We start from the raw sequence: 2401 nt of genomic DNA, 5'->3' as shown, positions 1-2401 counted from the left end.
TCCCGCCATAATAGGAACCACGTTAGGCTAGGTCCAAGTGTTCCGTAATTTCCTCCACCAACTCAGCTCCTTAGTCGTAACCGCTTCCCACTTCCTAGATTCTCGCTCGGCCACTCGTTCCGCTAAATTCGCGAACTATCTCCACTAACTACTTAGCAACCATCATACTTCCCTTTCGGCGCAACCCTTATCCCGACCTTCCCTGCACACTTCCTGATCAACCAAACCTTTCTCATGCAACTCGCACATTATGTAAGCCAACCAATTATCCCACACAATGATATCCTTCCCTATCAGTGTAAGTTCGCTCCCAATCTTCCTTTTCGTAATCCCGATTGACCTAAATCCCTTTGTACTATATATATATATATATATATATATATATATATATATATATATATATATATATATATATATATATATCGTCGTGATCCTCGCTATCTCTATTGTTGTTGGACATACCTCACCCATAATAATCTTCATATCTAACGACAGAACACAGTCATGTCAATCAAGCGAATTCCAATCATGAGTTTTTCTTCTTCGTTGTAATCTATGGCATTAGTTCTCCTTAAACTTAAAGAATTTTTAAAATCTGACAGGGTCTATGGGAGTGATTACCAAAAATCCAAAATTATTTATTTTTTTATTTTTTTTGACTTATTATTTCGATTTTTTATTTTAACCCAAACAAAATCTTAAACTTTTTTTGCTCTGATTATTAATCGAGACCAAGAACTTCTTTTTTTTCTGTCATCCGAATCCGTCTTGGTTCTCAAATTACCAATTGCTCGTTGTCATGTTCCTTAATTGTACTAATAGACTAAACAATATACTGACAGAATATCAGGTTGGAATAGGCTGAACAACAATATGTTACACCACAACGTTGTTCCATCGTAGGTTGCTGAACCACAAGCTGTACTAGAAACTACACTAGAGGCTACTTAGACTACACCACATGCCCCAATGTCACAAGAACCGAGTATTAAGAAACGATATTGTCTCCCATGATTTCATCCGGAACACCAATCAGTTTTCACCCACCAGAACTCATTTTGATTTTCCAAAATTTCATTCAGTTCTATACAGGCATTATAGGTAATCCAGCATTTCTAAAATTGATTTTAGTCGTTGTTTTAATTTATAAGTATAGCTATATTTCGTCCCCACTGTATTTTATATTATTTGAATATTTCAAAATATAATTAATTAGAGAATAACAATATTATATTGAGTGTTATATACGTTTTGTTTATCATTTTTTAAAATCAAATTAATTCAAGGCCAAAGAAAATTTTTACATAAAATATTTTTAGAAATATCTTTTGTTACCTCAGTAATTTTTTTCCTTTGACTTTTAAATTAAAATGAGTTATTGACTTTCGTGAAATGCATGTTGACATTAGTATATATAATTGTCATGCGTGTAATGATTATTTATGCTTTACATCATTAAAGATATAGATCATGAAGATTTCAAAGGAAAATCTATTCGCAAACCATAATAAATTAGTTGGTTGTGAGGAGTAATAGGTAAGCAATGTGTATATAAGTTGGATTATGGTGGCAGCATTCTCCTCCATCTTCCACCATTTTCATTAGTTTGTTCATATATTTTGCTTCTTTCTTCGTCATGTCACTTGCTGGTAAACTCAGCATTGAAATTGGGGTTCATGCAACTGCTGCAAAGTGGTTCAACCTATTGGCAACGCAACTCCACCATGTTCAGAACCTTACTGATGCAGTCCATGAAACAAAGCTACATCATGGTGAAGACTGGCATCACAATGAGTCCATCAAACAATGGACAAGTACCATAGGTAACTAAGCTTCTATCTAAATTAATCAGCAAAATAAAATGGTAGATTATTTCAGTTCAAACGTTTTATAATAATAATTCTTGTATTTAAGTTTAATAATAATAGTTCTCTTTGTTTCAGTTTTAGTTTCTAGATTCTAGCCACACGTTCTTTTTAGTTCAAAGTAGTCATATTTGATATATGAACCAATAACAGGACATACCTTAGAATAGAGCTGTCAATTAGGTCCTGTAATAGGCCCTGGCCCTAGCCCATGTGGGTTGGGGCCAAAAAAGCCCCTAGGGCCAAAAAAGATCTTTATTAAAAAAGTCTTCAGGGCTAAAAAGCCCCAAAGCCCTGTGGGTTAGGGCCAGCCCATGGACTTTCTTTTTTACAAAAAAAAATATTAAATATCCATAAATAAATTGTATTTTTACAAAGAAAAGGAACATTTATGTTAAGTGTTATAACTTGGAAAATACATGTAAGCATACATGTAAGCATCTTTATTTTACTTTAGTAAATATTTTTACATAATTATTAATTAAAAAATAATAAATAGCATTTCATATTTTTCATCCCTAAATTTGACGTTAAAT

The 2401-nt window shown here is 32.9% G+C and overlaps 1 protein-coding gene across 1 annotated transcript in view; it reads left to right on the top strand.

The window, feature by feature from the left end:
• The first annotated feature begins 1599 nt into the window (after positions 1–1599).
• The window catches only part of LOC106753542 (kirola), a 2773-nt gene continuing 1971 nt past the window's right edge, over positions 1600–2401 (top strand). The window contains exon 1 of the mRNA XM_014635359.2: positions 1600–1823. Within this exon, the coding sequence (XP_014490845.1) occupies positions 1637–1823 (187 nt within the window). The 5' untranslated portion in view covers positions 1600–1636. The remainder of the gene's footprint in view (positions 1824–2401) is intronic.

The sequence above is a fragment of the Vigna radiata genome, unplaced genomic scaffold (genome assembly GCF_000741045.1).
Source record: "Vigna radiata var. radiata cultivar VC1973A unplaced genomic scaffold, Vradiata_ver6 scaffold_137, whole genome shotgun sequence".
In the NCBI taxonomy this organism is placed as follows: Eukaryota; Viridiplantae; Streptophyta; class Magnoliopsida; order Fabales; family Fabaceae; genus Vigna; species Vigna radiata.
This window is presented reverse-complemented; position numbering and strand designations above follow the sequence as displayed.